General features: G+C 45.3%; 1 protein-coding gene across 1 annotated transcript in view; it reads left to right on the forward strand.

The window, feature by feature from the left end:
* The first annotated feature begins 3040 nt into the window (after nucleotides 1-3040).
* Nucleotides 3041-18832, forward strand: part of RYR2 (ryanodine receptor 2) — a 663784-nt gene continuing 647992 nt past the window's right edge. Inside the window, exon 1 of the mRNA XM_058669392.1 lies at nucleotides 3041-3300. Coding sequence (XP_058525375.1) covers nucleotides 3253-3300 — 48 coding nt within the window. The 5' untranslated portion in view covers nucleotides 3041-3252. The remainder of the gene's footprint in view (nucleotides 3301-18832) is intronic.

Below are 18832 nucleotides of genomic sequence, written 5' to 3' on the forward strand. Positions count from 1 at the left end.
AAAAACTGATTTCCACCCAAGAATCTGAACTGTAACGGAAAGTATAAGTTGGGTTGTATTTCTGAGCACTGAGGAATCCCTATCTCTTTCCAGAACTCACTTGGCCTTCCAAGAGCTAGCAGGACCCTGGTTGGGCCTGAAGCCAGAGACAGATCTCTTGGGGCTGCCAGAGCCTTTTATAGTTTAAGCTAGTCTAGACTCTTGTCTGTACTCTATTCTGGGATGGGGGTAGGGAAGTGGCACAAAATAATGACAAATAACTCAAACTTTGAGTCCTCGGACCCCAGCCTCACCACTCAGCAGCTATGTAATCTTGGTTGAATGACTTAATTTTCTTAAGCTGTCATTCTTAAAATGCCCTTTTTTCTAAAATGTCATTGCTGTGAAGGGGCCTGGCACACAGTAAGTACTCAATAAATGGGGCTCATGACCATCATTGTCATTCAAAATGTTATTAATGAGCACTTTGCAACAATACAGACATCTCAGGATCACTGGGGTGAGATCCCCAGGAACTTTCTCCTAGTGCTTGCTTGCAGAACATTAGAATTCTGGTATTTTAATGTATGTTTAATAAAGATACAAAGGCCTGTGTGGTGGCTCAACAGGCCAATTCTCCACCTGTGACACTGGCATCCCATATGGGTGCCAGTTTTTGTCCCAGCTATTCCACTTCCAATCCAACTCTGCTCATGGCCTGGAAAAGGAATGGAGGATGGCCCAAGTCTTTGGGATCCTGCACCCATCTGGGAGACCTGGAAGAGGCTCCTGGCTCCCAGCTTCAGATCAGCTAAGCTCTGGCCATTGCTGCCATTTGGGGAATGAACCTGTGGATGGAAGATCTTCTCTGTCTCTCCTTCTCTATCTGTAAAATCTGCCTTTCAAATAAAAATAAACCTTACAAAAAGATCCAACTCAAATAGAAATTATCAAAAACTGGTGTGTTGAGTTCTGAAGTGTGATAAGGAGAAATGTATAAAGCATTCCGTAGAGAGTGTCTATTTACTTATTTATATTGAAAGGCAGAGGGTAAGAGAGAAGCAGAGAGAGAAGGAGAAGGAGAGATTGAAAGGGAGAAGTAGGAGGAGGAAGGGAGAGGGATCACTCTCCCAACCCACCACCAAGGTGGTGTTGAGGGAAATGAAGCCAGAAGCTGGGCCCACTCATTCCCTGGGTCTATACAGCAAGAAGCTGGAGTCAAGAGCTGCAACCGTGTATCAAGCCCAGGCACTCTGATTTGGGATGCAGGCATCTAAAACAGCATCTTCACTGCTAGGCTAAACTCATTTACCGTAGAAATTTTAAAAAATAGAAATTTGAGTTGATAAGGAATGGGCTGAATTTCAGAATTCCATCCACTGGTTCACCTTCCACATGCCTACAACAGCAGGGAGTGGGCCAGATTGTGGCTGGAAGCCAAAAGCTCCATCTGGGTCTCCATTGAATGGCAAGGACTCAAGTCCATATGTATGACAAGGCTCAAAAAGTCGAGCCACCATCTTCTGCCTACAAGGGTGTACATTAGCAGGAAGTTAGATGGGAAGAAGCCTCGGGACTGGAACCCCAGCACCCAGGGGATGCAAGCACCCTATGCTATGGATTAACTGCTACTGGGCCAAGCATCTTTCCCTTACATCTGTCTAGGATTTATACTTGGAATGTTGCCCAATTTAAGCATCATAAAGAAAGTACTGTGGAATAGGCACAAGATACAAATGCTTTCTTGTCCAACTTATCTCAGAACTCACATTTTCTTAGTGATAGTCAAAGTGGAGATTGGGTGGGTTATTGCCCGGAGAATTGGGAGACGGTTGACATCCTTGGCAAAATGTTCAAATTTCTTTTCTCAGCAAGAATAGTCGGTACCACAGTTTGAATTTAGAGCCATCCAGTGATTCAAACTTCTATTTCCTCATACTTTCTTGCAATTTCTTGTTGCATTAAGGCTTGATTTCTTTTGTGTGTAGGTATTGTAGTTTTTTTTTTTTTAAGATTTAAAAGTTACAGATTGAGGCACAGAGGTGGGAGGGGAGAGACACGAGAGAGGAAGGCGGGAGGGAGAAAAGGAGGGAAGAAGTGCGAGGGCAGGAGGGAGAGAAAAAGAGAGAGGAAGAGAGAGCGCGCTTCCATTAGCCTGGTTCGCTTCCTAATGCTCAGGAATAGGCTAGCCCAGCAGAAGCGGAAAGCCAGGAGCTTCATCTGAGACTTCCGTGTGGGTGCAGGGACCCAAGGACTTGGGCCATCTTCCGCTGCTTTCCTAGGTACGTTAACAGGGAGCTGGATCGGAAGTGGAGCAGCCAGACAGGAACCGTCATGGCCGGCAGTGTCTTAATCCCCTGCCCCAGAATGCCGTCCACAGGCATCTGCATTTCTAGTCCAGACCCAAGCCTCCTGTTTGGCACTGCTTTGTCTGACACAGACGCCCACCAAACATGCTGAATGAATTTGTTAAACTGTTATGCATCCAAACCATGCAGTTTATGTGTATTATCTCTGAAAAGCACGATACACTGAATCGAAACGTTAAAGTATTCCCACTCTGACGGCGAAAGAATTCAAGTTGAAAAGACCGTGCGCTGGATGCCCTTTTACTTGGAAATAGCGCACCAGGTGCGCCCAGTGAAAGGAAATTCTGCGTGGGATCCGAAGAGCTGCAGAAGTTAGTGCTGCAGCCCCGGTTGTTGAGGAAGGAGCTAAATGTGAATCCAAAGCCGCAGGTGCCTGGGCTGAGTGGCCCCAACAAGGCGCAGGTGGAAGGCTTTGCGCTCACCGGCTGCGCGCTGGCCCTTGATACCCAGCACAGCCAGTAAGCGGCGCTGAGCCTCGGGTTTGGCGGCCCGGAGGAGCGGGTTGCAGATTACCTGCAGCACTGGGGAGCGGGCGAGCTCCTCCCCGCCTGCCTGTCCGCCCCCACTTCCCACCCCCCTCCGCGGCACTAACCCGGCTTCACCAGCTCGGCGCACTCGCTCGGAGGTGCCGGGGCCGAGCGCATCGCTGGCTGCAGGCAGCGAGCGCGGCGGGGCTTGCGCGGTCGCCTCCCGGCGGGGCCGCCTTCCTCCCGCACGGTGCGGCGCCGGGAGGCCCCGCGCCTCGGCAGTCCCCGCGCTCCCACGCCGCCTCCTCGGCTTTGCAGGCGGGGAGCTCCTGCCGTTGGGCACCCACCAGCGCAGCCCCTTCCGCCCCCGACTCTCGGCCGCCGCGGGGCTCCGCTAGGCTCAGCAGGAGTCAGCCTCGGCGAGAAGGCGCGGAGCCATGGCTGATGGGGGTGAAGGCGAGGATGAGATCCAGTTCCTGCGAACTGTAAGCGCCGCGCTTCGCCTGTTCTTCCTGGGGAAGGGGACGCCAGGACAGTCACTTGCAGGGTCTGGGCAGAGTGATAGCGGACGGCGGGACGCGCCGGCGGGGTGGGGGTGCTGGCTGGGGGATGCGGTTGGAGCCAGCATCTCCAAGTGTGTGCAGGTGTGCGTGGTGGGCCAGGGGAGGGGAGGGGAGGGACGCGTGTCTGTGCACGCGGGTGGAAAGCCAGGGATCGGAGCGCGGCGAACCGGCGGCAGGCGCCCAGCCTGGATCCCGGGGCACTGGATCCTCGCAGCCTGCTCCGCGGAAGAGCGTGCACCTCCCGGGGGAAGGGTGTAGAGCAGGGCAGCCCTTGGGGCGCGGGGGGCTAGCGGGGACTGGTTGTCACCGGGGATGAGCCCTGCCGCGCCGTTTCTCGAAGACGTCGCTTGGGGTACTTGGCAGAGCGAGCGCGCCTGCCTGCCCAGAGCTGGGGTGGTGGTGGTGGTGGTGGCGGTGGTGGCGGTGGTGGCGGCGGCGGCGGCGGCAGCGGGTGGTGGCAGTGGTGCAGGACCCTGAGATTTCCTCTAAGTCCAGGTGGTGCAAGCGGGTCGGGAGATCGCTGCGGGACCCCCACGGGGCCCTGGTGGAACTGTGGCAGCCCGCAGAGCACGGAACCTAGGAGGAGCGAGTGTGTGTGGTGTGTGTGAGCGCATGAGCGTGCGCGGGTGGGGAGACATCGCGAACGTGTTGTTCTTTAAATACTGGCTTATTGAATTCCGAACGCAGCAAAGTGCGTGTCTGTGTATAAGGGCAGGGTGGCTGCCTGGATTTTCTACCCTGGGTAGGGCAGGGAAGGCTCTACACTAGGACAGTTCTCTCTTCCTAAGTACCTCTTGGCACCGCTTCAGCCTGCCTCTCTCTGATTCGTTCAAACACTGCAGATACTTCCCAGGCGGAGGCTCTGCTCACCTCCAAGCTGGGACTGGGGCGGAAGGAGGGGGTTGTCTCTTGGACGCAAGCAAATAGCCTCAACTTCGCTTTAGGCATAAGCCAGTTAGCCTTGTCACCACTGTCCCCTCCCGGAAGGATATTCCTTCCCGTGCAGGATTCCCACGACCCCCAGGCCCGGGAATGCGGCTCCTTCTGCTATTCTGTCTTGGGTTGCCTCCATACAAATTGGAAACACACTTGGATTTTAAAGTATTATCAGCAGGTTAACTTCTAGGTGTGAAAATAGCCTTGGTGATGTATTCGGGTTCTGACCGAGTAACAGTAATACATCCACACTTGTGAAGGCCCACTCTCTCCTTTGGCTCCTTGTCTTTTGTGTGGGAGAAATAATAATGTGTGCATAAAGAGCCGTGGAAACAAGCACTGAAAAATAAAATCCTGAGTACGCGTATCAGATGGGGCGTGCTCGGAACTGCAGTTTAGGCACTGTTGTTTATGCTGTTGGAGGGAATACTGACCCAAGACCCAGCTTTCAAGAGCTTGTTACTGAATATATTGCTCATGGGTAATATTTTAAACTTGCTAGTCATAGTTTTTTTCCCTAAAAAATTAAAGAACATTTTAGTTCGTTGCTAAATAATTTTTAAATTCAATTTTTTTATCAACCTCCAGGGGGGTTAAAATTAGCTAGGAATCTGGGAAGGCTGTGCACTCCAGGGCTTCCTGGAGGCTCCAGTGTTAAGCCCGGCTCATGGAGGTGGTGTTATCAGAATGCTTAATGGGCACTGAGGTATTGTGCTTGCTGGTGAGGTTTTGCACATATAAAGTCATGTTAACTCTGAGCCACTCGACAGCTGCCTGTCAGCTGGGGCAACACCTTTGATAAGTGGGTCCTGGGGAGAGATCTGGCAGTTCCAGACTGAGATTTTGCTTTTAATAAAACAGCCATAGGTTGTTGCGCTGATGATAAATGACCTTGAAGGAGGTAGCACAGTGAGGCAGGAGAATTTTTTTCTTGTTGTTTTAACATTAGTGTCTGAAAGGAAAACATGACGGGTCTTCAACATTTTATAATTCTACTACGGAAATTCTCAAATCCTTTCCCAGCTCCTCTGCGTGCCACCCTCCACCCTTTCCGTTTTGTTCTCTTAACCTGAGAATGTTGCTGGTTCAAAACGTTAATGGGGTAACAGAATGTAGTTCCCTTTTTACCTAGAGCATTTATTTATTGTGGGCAATCTTGTCAATTTGAGTTGTTCTTGTTTTTAAGCAAATAGTTCAAGAAATATTAAGAGTGTGTACCTCCTGATCAAACAGTCATAAATCAAGGACTTCCTGATGGTAATGAGTGAAGCTGTTGTGTAAGAAAGAGTATCACACGGTATTAAGACATGATGGTTATGAAGTTGACTGCACATTTCCTATGTTCTAATTAGGGTATCCTGATGATTGTGTTTGGTGGATCACTGTCTGCTGGATTGGTATTTAGCACTCCAGCACACTGAGGCCGATTTCTCTCCATTGATCTGAGCTTTTTTCTTTTCTCCTTTTTCTAACATGACTCTGAGATCACTGTCAAGAAAAGTTGAGAAGAAATCATTAATGGACTGTCCCCATGAGTTATGCTTGCTGCTGAAAATCTGAAAATTAACTCTTCATTGATGAAGTGGTTTTGTTACCGTTGGTTGCAGCAGCCCCCTCTTCCTCTGCTCCATCATGCCGTGGCTGCAAGCCTGCCACCTTTCCTTGCAAGTGGTTATGCTGATCAAGAATGATCATGGTTGGGTCGGTGTCTCCCCACCCCCCCGAGCTGGAGACATGCCCACTCCAGTCTGTTGTCTTTAGAGAGACTGAGGCTATGTTTGTGTAAGTACTGGGTATGCTGGGGCATTTGCTTGGTACATCCTCAGCTTATAATGGATTTGTTGACTGTCATATACATTTATGATTTGAAATGTGGTTTTTTTTTTACTTTAAAATCTTAATAACTGGCCTATGTATACTGAATTATAATTTTATATGTAAAAACTTGGGTCTTTTACTGACAGTCTCTCCTATTTCCAAGTGATTTTTGAATTCTATATAAGGTATTCCCTGACCTTAAGAAAGCCAGGATATAAGATGACCTTGGCCAAGGATTCTTTCTTCTGAGTACTTAGCCTTTCATAGATTGGTGCAAGCATGGTTGAATTCCTCTTGGGATGTACCATGTAGTTTTCTATTATGCATGGCTGCAGGCTTAAAGCTTAGTCTTTGCTGTAGAAATTATTGTGATGGGAATGCTTACAGCCTTCCTCTGTACTTCTATTGCAGAACAAACTCCCACTATAAATTTTTTCCCAGTGCTTATACATTTTGCTGTCTGGCAACAAGAAGCATCTTACAAAGTGGTTGTCAATTGAGAGTAATTATAATGAGGAACTGATGCCATCGTACAACACTGTGAGTTAGGATGAGGGGAAATGACCCTCATTTGCAGAGGTACTGGAAGGTTAATGGTACGAAATCAACAGTTCAGCAGTGCAGAATAGGATTAGAATTCCTATCTTATGGGAATAGTATCTTCTTCAGGAGAGAAAGGCTGCTTTCTCCACCTCTCAAGTATTCGTTAGGTGTTCAGAGACCAGGGATCTCAATGTTCTCAGCTGTGGGAATGTCACAGAGTGCAGAAAAGAGGCGTGAGCAGTGTGGTAATGAAGCCGTGAGGAGCTTTAGACAAGTGTACTACACCAGGGTCTTCTCTCAAGAAACTGATAGGAAACCCACCTAGGCTTACATCAGCAAGCTCTTTTCTTACTTAGAAACCTGTGTGCACACATTGGCAGAAAGGGCAAGAACTAAGACATTTGGGGCACTGATGTATTTGGCATTCCTTTCATTTGGATTTTTTGGCTATAGACAAGGGGTTTTTTGTTTGTTTATTATTATTTTTTAATCAAGGCTGAGTTGCTCATGGAAGAATTCCTCAGGGTGACTTGCTTCTGTCAATAGCTTTTGGGGTGAAGAGAAAGAGAAGCTGACACATACATCTATACCCTGAAACTCTGACATTATGAGAAATTTGTTAATTCAGCAAAACATTTGTTGAGCACCTTCTGAATACATGGTATGATATTCATGTTAAGGAAGCATTTGAAATAAGTGCAGACTTGCTTTGCAATTATAATCACACACACAAAGACCTAGAGACTGGCAAGGAACAACTAAAGGGAAAATCATTCTATCTATATCATATATGCTTTATGACTGTCAGCCTGCAGCTCTCTAATGGTGCAGTAAGGAAACTGAAACTTATAACAATAGTGCTATGTCACACTCTGGGTTGTGGCATAGTGTAATGTGAAGTATGTGAAAATCTCTGAAAATTTGCCCCAAAAAGTCATTTGTCAGCACATCATTCTTTGTAGAGTAGGTTTAAGCCCTCTTGTCCTTACTTGGGCTGTCACAAGATGCCCCTTCCAAACCTGTCCTCCTGTCCCTCTTCTTTCTGAAGATAGGGTCCCTCACATGACCTAAGTGCTGATTTAGGATGGAAATTCATCCTCTTTTGTGTTTTTTTTTTTTCCTTCTTTGCTTGTGCTTCCTGGCTTAGCTTGACGCATGCTAATTTCTCCCACCTTAAAACTTGTTTATTTGGCTCTGATACAACTCAACTCCATCACTTCTGGTCTGCACCATAATTTGTAATTACTTAGCATTCCTTCTTAGCATCACTTCCCTGGATGTTTTCAGTGATTTCTTTCCTGCCAAATGTGAGTGTCCTTCTCTGTCCCTGATTCCATAGATCCCTTCTCAAACTCTAAGACTGATTCTCTTTCTCTCTCTCTCTCTCTCTCTTTTAAAATTTCCTTTAAAGATTTTATTTTCATTTGAAAGGGAGATTTTACAGAGAGGAGAGTTAGAGAAGAAGGCTGGTTTGTACCCCAAATGGCCTCAGTTGGAGCTGAGCCAATCTAAAGCCAGGAGTCAGAAGCTTCTTCCCAATCTTCCATATGGATGTAGGGTCCTAAGACTTTGGGCCGTCCTCTGTTGCTTTCCCAGGCTATAATCAGCTGAATGGGGAGTGGAGCAGCCAGGTCATGAACCGGTGCCCATGTGGTATGCCGGTGCCACAGGGCAGAGGATTAGCAGTGCCAGCTTCCTGATCCTCGTTTGAAGCTACTCTGCTTGGCTTTGGAAGCAACCTGTCATATTCTTTCCGGGTTCTTTTTATTCTTTCCTCTCCAAGTCTGTGACTATCCCAACAGATTCTATCATACTTCCTGTTCTGACTTATCTATCCTCAAGGATTCAGCTGTCATAAAATCTGAGATCTTCTGGATAATAGAGTTGAAAACAACTTTCAACTCTGAGAGGCATAAAGGTGAATACAGCTTTATTTTTCTTTTTAAAAATTTTGTACTAATTTTTTTCCAAAAGCAGAGTTGAGAAGAGTGAGGGAGAGGTAGAAAGAGAAAAATTTCAGTTATGGGTTTATTCCTCAAATGCCTGCAGCCGCCAGGCCTTTCAGGCTGAAGCCAGGAGACTGGAACTCCATCTGGGTCTTTCCTGTGAGTGCATGGGCCCAGGGACTTCAAACCATTATCTGCTGCTTTTCCGGGTATATTAGCAAGGAGCTGGATCACAAGTGGAGCTGCTGGGGCTTGAGCTGGTGCCCATGTGGGATGCCTAAGCTTCAGACGCTGGCTTTGTCCACCGTGCCACAATACTGGCCCATGGAAAGGACTTTGCCAAGCTACTGCTTTCTGTAGGGAGACCCCCAGAAGACCCAATGGTCCAGAAACAATGGTTTGTTTGTTTGTTTGTTTCCTCCCTCCCTCCCTCCCTCCCTCCCTCCATCCCTTCCTTTCTTCCTTTCAAGATTTATTTTATTTTCATTGGAAATGCAGGTTTAGAGAGAAGGAGAAACAGAAAAAAAATCCTCTTCTCTGGTTCACTCCCCAAGTGGCACAATGGTCAGAGCTGAGCTGATCTGAAGCTAGGATCCAGGAGCCTCCTCTCTGTCCCCAATGTGGGTGCAGGGTCCCAAGGCCCTGGGCCATCCTCTACTGCCTTTCCAGGCCACAAACAGGAAGCTGGATGGGAATTGGAGCAGCTGGGACATGAACCAGTGCCCACACGGGATCCTAGCACATGCAAGGTGAGGATTCAGCCCATAGGCTATTGTGCCGGGCCCATTGAGTTTTTTAAGTGGCTCTTCTTGCTGCTGGCTGCTGGTTGTGACCTTGCCAGTTCAAGTTCTTGCTTAGAAATACCAGCATGACCCTCACCTTCAGATGACCTGTGTCTGAGGCCACATTCAGCCAGTACCTAACAATGAACTGGGCAACATTTTCATTTCCTTTGTAATATGAAATGCTGTTACACAGATCAGAAGGATTGCCGAAGGTTACATGATAGAATTATAATGAAAAATTTGTTATAATACGTAGCTCATGGTAATTTAGCTATTTATTCTTCTTGCACATTTGTCATCATTTTCCATCACTCAGACCACACCACCGCAATGCTTGTTCCAGTTAGCTTCAACAAGTCAGCAAAATCCTCCCGCCATCTTAATCCTCTTAAACCTGTACTTGCTGTACTTATTCCTGCCACAGCCAGTCTCATTTCTCTACTTGGCTTGTGACCTTCATTAGCTTCCTTTTGATGCCTTGGATAAATTTTCCACCAGCTTTCACACCAGTCAGCTTCAGCTTTGCTTTATCTGTCCCTCTTTTGAGTCATGCAGGTGTTACCACACCTTTGCTCACTTACTTGTGGTTAATGCCCTAGTGGTCCATCAGTAGGTTAGGATGAACTTTGATATCAGCTTGTCATGGCATTTAGCACAATGCTAGCCGTAAGAATCCATCTGAGAGAAGTTTTCTGGAAGGTAGAAGCTTGGGGCAGGAGAAAAGACTGACATCTTCCTCTAAATTCAATGTGAAGACCACTTGAATGCATTCAAATCTAGAGAGAAGAAAAATTTAAAGGGAGATAGGCAGACAGTAGGGACAACAGAGTGGAAGAAGATCTTTGCCTGAGACAGATTAGAAAGACTGGTGGGTGGAATTCTGTTGGCGGATAGGGCAGGAGGGGAAGTGTTGGTTGCCACTGTGGGAGGCCTCAGTGGTTCCTGGACCTGTGGGAGAGGGCATCTGGTCTTGGGCTTGAAAGGGAGATTTGGGAGAGGAAAGTTACAGTTACTGAGGTGAGTGAGCTCAGGAGAGGAAGAGAATAAGTTAAGGATTCCATGACTGAGTGATGACTGCTGCCATTGAGAGTCCTGGGCTCTGAAGAGAATGTGAACTTCATGGGAAAGGCTCCTCTCAGAGCCATGAGATGAGTTCCAGAACCTTGCAGGGACATGCCACTGTGGCACTGTATCCACTTGCTCATGAGGAGATGACTGGTGTGGGGACCCTGCCAATGGAGATTGGGGTAGATGATATTGGGGTTGATGGGGTCGTATAAAAGTTGTTTTGGGAAAGGTGGAATGGCAGCCCCATGGTTATATTGATGATCATGGGTGACTCAGGCTCAAACTCATGTTGGAATAGTGAGCAAAATCTTGCTTTTGGACTGAGGTCCTTAGGAAGTCTCATCCTGGTGGATCACAGATCAGTCAGCCAAATCCTAGTGAACTTGTTTGCCCATCCTCTATGCTGAAGTGCTTCAAAGGCTTCTTGTTACTACTTTCTGGTTGGTGAAGATGTGACCTGTGATTCTAGAGTTTCTTAAAATATCACAGTTGACCTCAGAACCTGATGGAACATGTGCATGATGTGTCACAGATTCTGTGTCCCAATGGAACTTCCATGGTGCTCCTGCTGCAATGAGATGGAAATCCGAAGCTTTCCCTGTTGGCACTCAGGAGGGTCTAGAGACCCTGCCCATGCCACTTGTCACCCAATTAGGGCTTTTCCTCTGAGGAAGGGCAGCAGCACGTGTGCCAAAATAAAACAGCCTTCTCTTTGGTTGACTGAACCAAGGGACCTATGATCTACCTGTTGATGATGAAGATCTGCCAGGTTAGCAAAAGAAAATCTTCAATCTAGTGAGGAAGCCAAGCCATCAGGGCACAGTAAGTCAAACAGTAGCAAGTATTATAGGAACTCAGAGGCTGCAAGGGTCTTGGTGAGTCTTGCTAAGTTGGGGAAGGAATGAACACGTGCTTATTCACCCCGGGCACTTGGTCTGTAGCACACAATGGAGACTCAAGTGTGATCGGTGGGCCAGGGATGCAGGCTCATTCATCCCGTCACTGAAGTGGAAAGAACAACTCCCTGTGGCCATTCAGTTTTTCTACAATGGAAACTGTTCTTGCAAAACTTTAAAATTTGGGGGACTTAAAAACTGGTTTTGCACATTTGTTACAATTCTAATACAATTTTTAATCATTTTCTTCTCAATTTAGAATCTGAATCAAGGTGTTCTTAGGAACCCATGAATTCCTTTTACATTTAATGCATAACAAAATGTAGCAATAATATAGATATTTTAAGGAGTCTGAAAATTGCATGAAATGCACATCTTTCATCTTTAGTGAATACAGTTACTATTAAAATGAATACTAAAAATCACAGGGTGTTTAGGGCCATTAATAGTTGTCCTGTTTCCACACAGATTTATGGTTATTGAACACAAAGCAATGTGACCTAAATTCTTTTAGATGTCACCAGAGTTTGTGTTTATTTGAGAGGCAACATTTTTCCTTTTTTTTTTTTTAAAGATTCACTTTTATTGCAAAGTCAGATGTATAGAGAGGAGGAGAGAGAGGAAGACCTTCCATCTGATGGTTTACTCACCAAGTGGCCACAACAGCCTGAACTGAGCTGATCCAAAGCCAGGAGCCAGGAGTTTCCTCCAGGTCTCCCATGCAGATGCAGGGTCCCAAAGCTTTGTGTTGTCCTTGACTGCTTTCCCAGGCCACAAGTAGGGAGCTGGATGGGAAGTGGGGCTGTTGGGCTTAGAACCAGCACCCATATGGGATCCTGGCACATTCAAGGTGAGGACTTTAGCTGCTTGGATACCATACCAGGCCTGAGAGGCAAAATTTTTATAGAGGGGGTATAGAAATACATGCGCGCACGCACACGCACACACACACACACACACACACACATACCATTGTCCCTTATTCCTTTTACCAAATTTTGACTCTGAGATGAAATGCTTTTCAATTCAGTCATGGTGATGTGAATTGTTGATCTCTGTCACCACGTCGAGATCTTTGGGATTTTGGAGGTAAAGCTTTTTTTTTTTTTAAATCCCTGGCTCCTGAGTTGACTGTAAGAGATGTTGCTTGAATAATGGCAGTGGCCAGAGAGAAACCAGTGGCATCTCCACGTGTAGGGCAAATAACATCCATGTGTTCTTTTGAGGTCATCTGAAGCACTGTGAGGGCACAGCTGAATCGTTCCAGAGGATGGCAGAATCTCCTCTCATCTCAGATGCCTGTCACCCCTGCATGGCGACACTGCTGTGTGGTGGCCCTTGGCCAGCACTGGTTTCTATTTTTGCCAACTGCTGCTGTTAACCATTGTTTTCTCTGGGATAATTTACATGTTTGGTCTAACATATCTTCTCTGAGTACCTTACCTGTATATTTAGTAAAAATTTTACAAATTCCTTAGAGGTAGATACCCAGAATGTATGTCACCAGCGCACTGTTAGACAGGCATGAAGCTAACCCTGGGACCCACACTTGGCCTGAAAGGCTGGCTGCTGTCGCTTTTTGCTGGAGATGGACATGCTTATCACAATGAGGAGGCTTGAGGCCCGACTCCTTTCTTCAGGAAATGTCTTTTGTACTTTCCAAAGATTAAGCTATAGTACCAGTGCCCTGTGGGTTATTCATCACGTAATGGGTCTTGTATTTGATGTTTGCAGAATTGAGTTATTCCTGTGAGAAAATAGTTTGCATAGTAAATATGGCATAGTGTGATAATGTCCTCGATTTATTATGATACTTTAATTCAGGGTGCATGAACTGGGTGGACAGAGCCCCTGTATAGACACTGGAACAAAAGGATCTTACATGTACTGGATGTATAGCAATAGAAAGTTCATGGCTTAGTGAAAACTGTGATCTATGTATATTCAGAGAATAAAGATGAAGAGGTGAAAAACAAATCCATGAGAAGGGATCGATGGCCTACCTCTGCGAGATAGACAGGTCCCATTTTATACATACTGTGAAGATGACATGAAAAGTAGTATCTGAAATCTGAAACAGCATAGACAGCACAGGAACAAAAGTTTTAATGAAATGTCACTTTATTCTCAAGTGCTATAAACTTTATTTTGCAGTTTTTGGAAATTTTGATTAATTTCTTTTTTTGGATTTATTTTTTTTTTATTGGAATGTCAGCTATACAGAGAGAAGAAGAGACAGAGAGGAAGATCTTCCATCCGGAGATTCACTTCCCAAGTGGCCGCAACGGCCAGAGCTGCGCCAATCCAAAGCCAGGAGCCTGGAGCCTCTTCCAGGTCTCCCATGTGGGTGCAGGGTCCCAAGGCTTTGGGCTGACCTCGACTGCTTTCCCAGGCCACAACCAGGAAGCTGGATGGGAAGCAGGGCAGCTGGGATTGGAACTGGTGCCCACATGGGATCCTGGTGCATGCAAGGCAGGGCTTCAGCTGCTAGGCCACCACACTGAATTCCATTTATTATTATTATTTTACGATATAGTTCCATAGGCTCTGGGTTTTCCCTTATCTCTTTCCCTAAATCCCCTCCTCCACACACTGATTTCCCCTGTATGGTAACAATAGTATAGTTCTTCATAAACAGACATAAATCCATCATTGCAGACATGGACAATGGCAGAATCCAGCATCCTATTGTCAAAGATATAGTAAACAGTTTCATTGGGAGTTCATCTTTGATCTGGAAGTAGAGATGCATACTGCATTGTATTCTCACATCTGGATATGGTAGTCTCTATTACGCAGTTACTATACATCTCCTTAAATGAAAAGCCATAAAAAATCAACAGCAGGAAGAATAGAAATTTACAATGCATGCTACTCAATAACGCATTGCTGAAGAAATGGAAAAGAAAATCAAAAACCTTTTTGAAGAAAGTGATGCTACTATATGACCTATGTGTCAGTGAAGATTTTAATATGAGACAACTATTTTGATGGAATGAAAACAAAAACAAAAACATAAAAATCTGTGAGACAGTTTCCGCTGAACTTTGTTGATGAGATGTGTCTCCTCTAAGCAACAAATTGATGGGTTTTGTTTTTTTGATGCAGTCTACTAATCTGTGATGTTCGGTTGATAAGTTCAAGCCATTTACATTCTGGGTTAATATGAATGGGTGGTTATTTGGTCCTGTCATTTTACCAATGGGTTGTTCATTGTTTGATTTAGTCTTCTGTTGTTATTTTTCTGGCATATTCTTCACATTGGCTTTGGTTTTCATGGGCGCTATTCATCTTCTCTGTCAAGAGAACATCTCTACGTGTCATTTGTAGGGTTAAGTCTGGAAGAGGCATATTCTTTGAGCTTTGCTATGGAATAATTTTATTTCATTTTCAAAGACAAAGGAAAAACTGTGCTGGGAATATTATTCTGGGCTGAAAATATCTTTGCTTTTAGAATCTGGAATATGTTGCTCCATTCTCTTCTGGCCTGTAGAATTTCCTGTGAGAGGTCAGCTATGAGTCTGATTACCATTTTTCTATAGGTCAATTAATTTTTTTCACGTGCACATTTAAGGATCTTGTCCTAATGTTCAACCGAAGAGAGTTTGATTATCATGTCGTGGTGAAGATTGCTTTTGGTCAACCCTGTTGGGAGCTCTGTGCCCCTCCTGGATATTTTTTCCCAATTTTTTCCCCAGATTAGGGAAAATTTCCTGTATTATTTCTTTAAGTACATTTTGAAGTCCTGCTTCTCTTTCTGCATCTTCTGAAACTCCCATCACTCTTCTATTTGGCCTTTTAATAGTGTCCTTTAATTCTTGAATACTGTTCTTAGTTTGACTCAGTTCCCCTTCTAGCTTGTTGATTGGTTCCCCATTATGGCAAGAAATATCTTCCAATTCTGAGATTCTTTCTTCTGCCTCATTCATTCTATTGTTGAAGTTTTCCACTGAACTTTTAGTTTGCTCCATTGTGTCCTTCATTTCTATTAATTCTGCTTCATATTGTTTCAGTGTTGCTATTTCATATGTGACATGTTCCTTAAATTCCTTGAACTCCCCTATGTGCATCTTGTTGATAAGAAGTTTTATAACAAGTGCTTTGAATTCTCTATCCCCCCATTTTCTTGATGTATTCCTCATTTAATTCTGAGGTTGGTGAAGTTTTTGCTCCTTTGCAGGGGAATCTTCAGTAATATTCATTGTACCTCTGTTTCTTCTTTTGTTCTTGGTCATTGTACTTCTGGTTATCAGAGTCTTCTCCTTAGGGCAGGTTTTTAAGCTATATCACCCACAGGTCTACGGTTTGATTTTACTTGTTGCATTTGGTACCTGGTTCTTTGTTTCCAGTCTCTTGTGCCACTCCCTCCAGTGAATTTCAGGTCTGGATTCTTGTGTTGTTAGGTTTCCAGCAAGATTTCTATAGCTCCAGCTCCTTGCTTACCATTCTTGACCCCCTGTGATTCCATGCTGTGGCTGCACTGTTGTCTGTGTAACTTTTCTCCCACTTCCGGTTGGAGCAGTTGCCAGGATTAGGGAAACACCGGGCTCCTAAATAACTAGGTTGTTGGTTGTACTGATTTTGCCAGAACCTGTTGGCCATTAGGTCTGAGGGCCACTCATACCTATTTTGACCTATAGGATGTCAATTCAGTTTTGTTTTCCCTGTGGGACCAGTGCAATGCACTGAGGTGGAAGTAAGTTTGCTCCCAGCTCAGTGCATGCACAGCTCACTCTTCTCTGTGCAGGCTTAAAGTTTTTCCACACTGTATAAAATGGCACCTGATGTGCTTCTGGCAGAGTTCGGAATCTGCTGGCTGTTAGGTCTGGGGGTTGCCTGGACCTATTTTGGTTGGAATCTGTAGGATGCCACAATGGGGCAATGCACTGAGCCAGAAATGAGTTCCCTTCCAGCTTGGTGCATGCATAGTCCTGTTCCACAGCCTTTGCCTACCTACACAAAATGTCACCCAGTGCAGCTCTGGTGGGGGTCTGGGCTGTGAAATCAACCCTGTTCCTGCACTGCCTGTTTAAGGTATACTGCTGTTTCTGCTCCTGGTTGAATCAAACACAGCATCAGAATAGAAAGTTCTTTGCCTGAGTTCGCCTCCTGAACTCCTGGTAAATTCCCGATCCCACCTGATTGCTGGTGGAGCTCAGTTTGCTGCTCGCTGACTGTCACTGGGGTATCTGGTTACTGCAACATCACAGTGTTGTCTCTGTTGTTTTACTGTGTTCATGAGTAAACTGTAAAAACAGTATTTTAAAGCTCTGTAAGAGTCATGAACCAATAGGGAAGGACAAAATTTTCTGTCATTCTTTTGGGGAACAACAGTTTATTGAAAGATGCTTGGGGCACTTGAAAAATGTAGCAGGAACACACACACACACACACACACATGCACACTGACTCATACAGGAAATTTACTTTCTGATGCCCTTCTCATTATGTTTTACACTCGCATCTCAGTGCCCTTTGATACTGGACACATTTGACAGTGATGTGTCTCCAAGGACGGTGGCCATGATTGGAAGTTTTGATCAGTGTACAAGTCTAGGCTTGTAGGCTCAGTTAAATGTTTGGAGAACATTTCTTCTTGAGTTACAGGCAGACACAAAGCTGAGAAGAAATGTTTCTGACTGATAACTGTCAGAGATGCTTTAAGGATCCATTTCCATGCCTGTCCTTTTTGTGACAGTGAAGGGGCCATCACTTCAGGAAGATAGGATACCATGAAGTGTAAGTGTTCTGCTTTGGCTATAAAGAACTGCATCACTCTAGGAAAAATCTGCAAAATTGGCCCAACTCGTGTCCTACCATGTCAGAAGAGGCTAGGTCAACTGGTGAAGGAGAGAAGTAGAATTGTGTCTTCACACCTGCCTGCAGCAACACCTCTTTTTGTCTAGCTCATTCTACAATTTTTGTTGGTTGCCTACTGTGTGCCAGGTATTGTGCTGGGGACTAGAACTGAAATATATCTGAGTGAGTTCCTGCCTTCCGAGAGTTCATTCTGTCTCGGGTGAGTGGGATGAGAAAGAAGGACAAATAAAGTATTTTACTACACAGTAGACCTAAGAAGCTGATAGCTGAAAGGACTTTGAGGAGGGATCCCATCTGACAAGCACAATTATCCAGCTTCCCAGGGAAGGCAACGTGTACAGTCATGGATTTTCCAGACTAAAAAAGCAATTTAGGAATCATGACCTAATATTTTACAGTGAAGGAAAATGAAGCAGTTCAGGCAAGATAGTCATGATTCATTTGATTTCCAGAGTAAATCTATAAAGAAGTTAATTACATTTATACAGATTAGGAAAGAGGTGAAATGGCTTGTTCAAGGGCAAGTGAAGAGTAAATGATATTGCTGGCCAGCCTGGGTGTTAAAGAGACCCATTCACTCTCTCCCTCTATCCCTTCCATCGTTCTTCTGAGAGATACAAATTATGGAAGACATGGATGAGATAATTAAGAAATTAATTTTGATTGTCCTGTCTGCCTCCTTCACCAAGTTGGATATTTCTGCCATTCATTTATCTTTGAGCTCTATTGAAACTCTGTTAAGTTGTAGAGAACTAATGGTGCATGGTCCGGGTGAATGGGGTGGTAAGAGGGGGAGAATGTGTTGTAGCGCAGCCTGTGGAGCCTCTGCCCTTGGCACCACATCTCATATGATCACTGTTTCAAGTCCAGGTTCCACTTCTGATCTAGCTGCTTGCTAATGTGCCTGGGAGAGCCTTGGAAGATAGCCCCCAAGTGCTTGGGCCCCAGAACCCATGTGGGAGATTTGAATGGAATTTTCTGCTTGAGGCGTACTCTTGGCCCTGCCCTGGCTATTGTGGCCATCTGGGGAGTGAACAAACAGATGCAAGATCTCTCTCTCTCTCTCTCTCTCTCCTGTTTCTCTCTCTGTAACTTTGCCTTTTAAATAAATAAATCTTCAAAAGAAGAAAACTCATGTAATGACTCTGAACCTCTGATTTGTGATGGCAGAGTGTAAATTGTATCTTATGCAATGCAGTTGAGGACACTGAGCCATTTTGCGCCTATCAAGTACATCCACCTCAGCATTCCCGAGAGCCTTCCATGTTCCTATTTTCTTAGAATTGTCCTTTGGACCTGCTGTGACACTATACTGTTTTTCATGAATGAATGCACTGAAATCCTGGGCATGTATTCGTTTTGTAGTATTTAAGAATCATTTTTAATCTTTTAAAAAAAACTTCTACATGACTAGTGTGCCTTGGACAGTAAACCTGGGGAGGAATTTTGATGAACTAGGGTGAGGAGGGTAGGCTAGGACAGATGAGAAGAAGAATGTTACCAGAAGATATGTTGTTTCATCTGTCTCCCCTGGCCCAGGTGCATTCCCACGCTTCCTGCCCTGCACTGTGGCTGGGAGCCTGGGGCGCTCCACGGGCGCGGCAGCAGTGTATAGTCCCCTTGTATCTCAAGCTGAGAACTG

This window comes from Ochotona princeps, chromosome 10 (genome assembly GCF_030435755.1).
Source record: "Ochotona princeps isolate mOchPri1 chromosome 10, mOchPri1.hap1, whole genome shotgun sequence".
NCBI lineage: Eukaryota > Metazoa > Chordata > Mammalia > Lagomorpha > Ochotonidae > Ochotona > Ochotona princeps.